The 884-nt window shown below is 34.4% G+C and overlaps 1 protein-coding gene across 1 annotated transcript; it reads right to left on the bottom strand.

The window, feature by feature from the left end:
• Positions 1-229: 229 nt before the first annotated feature.
• Positions 230-829, bottom strand: Tsp_14833 (putative low-molecular-weight cysteine-rich protein LCR38). The gene is made up of 4 exons (XM_003370024.1): positions 778-829; positions 561-719; positions 429-483; positions 230-263 (listed from the first exon to the last, which is right to left on the bottom strand). Exons 1-4 carry the CDS (start codon positions 827-829, stop codon positions 230-232), a joined length of 300 nt encoding a protein of 99 aa, XP_003370072.1.
• Between the last annotated feature and the right edge of the window lie 55 nt (positions 830-884).

Genomic DNA, 884 nt, shown 5'->3' with positions numbered 1-884 from the left:
CGAGATAAAAGAAGGCAGGTTCCTTCTTGAGGAGAAAACAAAACGCTGTTGCATGAAGTGTGAGTAGGTGCTTCACCAAAAACAATACAGCGTTTCAAAAAAAGATGTTGCAATAAGTTGAATGCGCTGAGCATAAAAGTTTTTCCCAAAAAGCGACACAAAAATGTCGCAATTCTTATGTGTGGAAGGGGGGGGTATTTTTTCCCAAATATCCCTTTGATATTTCCTTTTAACTATGATTCCCGAAGAAATGCTTGAAATGTCTAAATGAAATAGCAGAATATTTCAAACAGTTTATTTCTTGATTTTTAATATTCCTTTATAAATTTTCTGGTTTTTGTTACTTTAAAAATACTGCAAAAAATGGAAAATGTTTTGTCTGGTGTATCATACAAAATTTGATTTTTCATAAGTGATAAGTATCATACCTTTGTGGCAGCTGTGCAGTAGAAGATGCATCGACTGCCCTATCTGTTTGTTTGGCTGCAAATCATGATGAGTTTTATTTTCGTAATACAAATTGCACACTTTTGCAAAAGGGCTGTATTTGATTAAATTACAGGAAGATGAAAGCTGGAAACAGTCAGCTACACAACTTTCCATACTGCAATAGGCCTGTTTAATGTGAAGAACGACCTCATGGTGAATTTCTTTCGCTGTAGCACACAGGTGGAGTCCAATTTTGGAATATACAATGACATCCACGAACAATTGACTACCTGAATAGGAACATCACATTATAAGCTTCATTGAAAAATTCAACTCACTTATACTTACGTAACAATTTATGAACCATATTATTGCACAAAACGACCCTTGGACTTAACATTTTATCATAATGTGATATCTTTTTTTCCTGCGTGGTTATACTATTGAATGGGGTT

The sequence above is a fragment of the Trichinella spiralis genome (assembly GCF_000181795.1).
Source record: "Trichinella spiralis strain ISS 195 chromosome Unknown Scfld1323, whole genome shotgun sequence".
Lineage (NCBI taxonomy): Eukaryota > Metazoa > Nematoda > Enoplea > Trichinellida > Trichinellidae > Trichinella > Trichinella spiralis.
The sequence above is the reverse complement of the archived record's forward strand: the minus strand, read 5'-3'. Positions and strand labels throughout refer to the sequence as shown.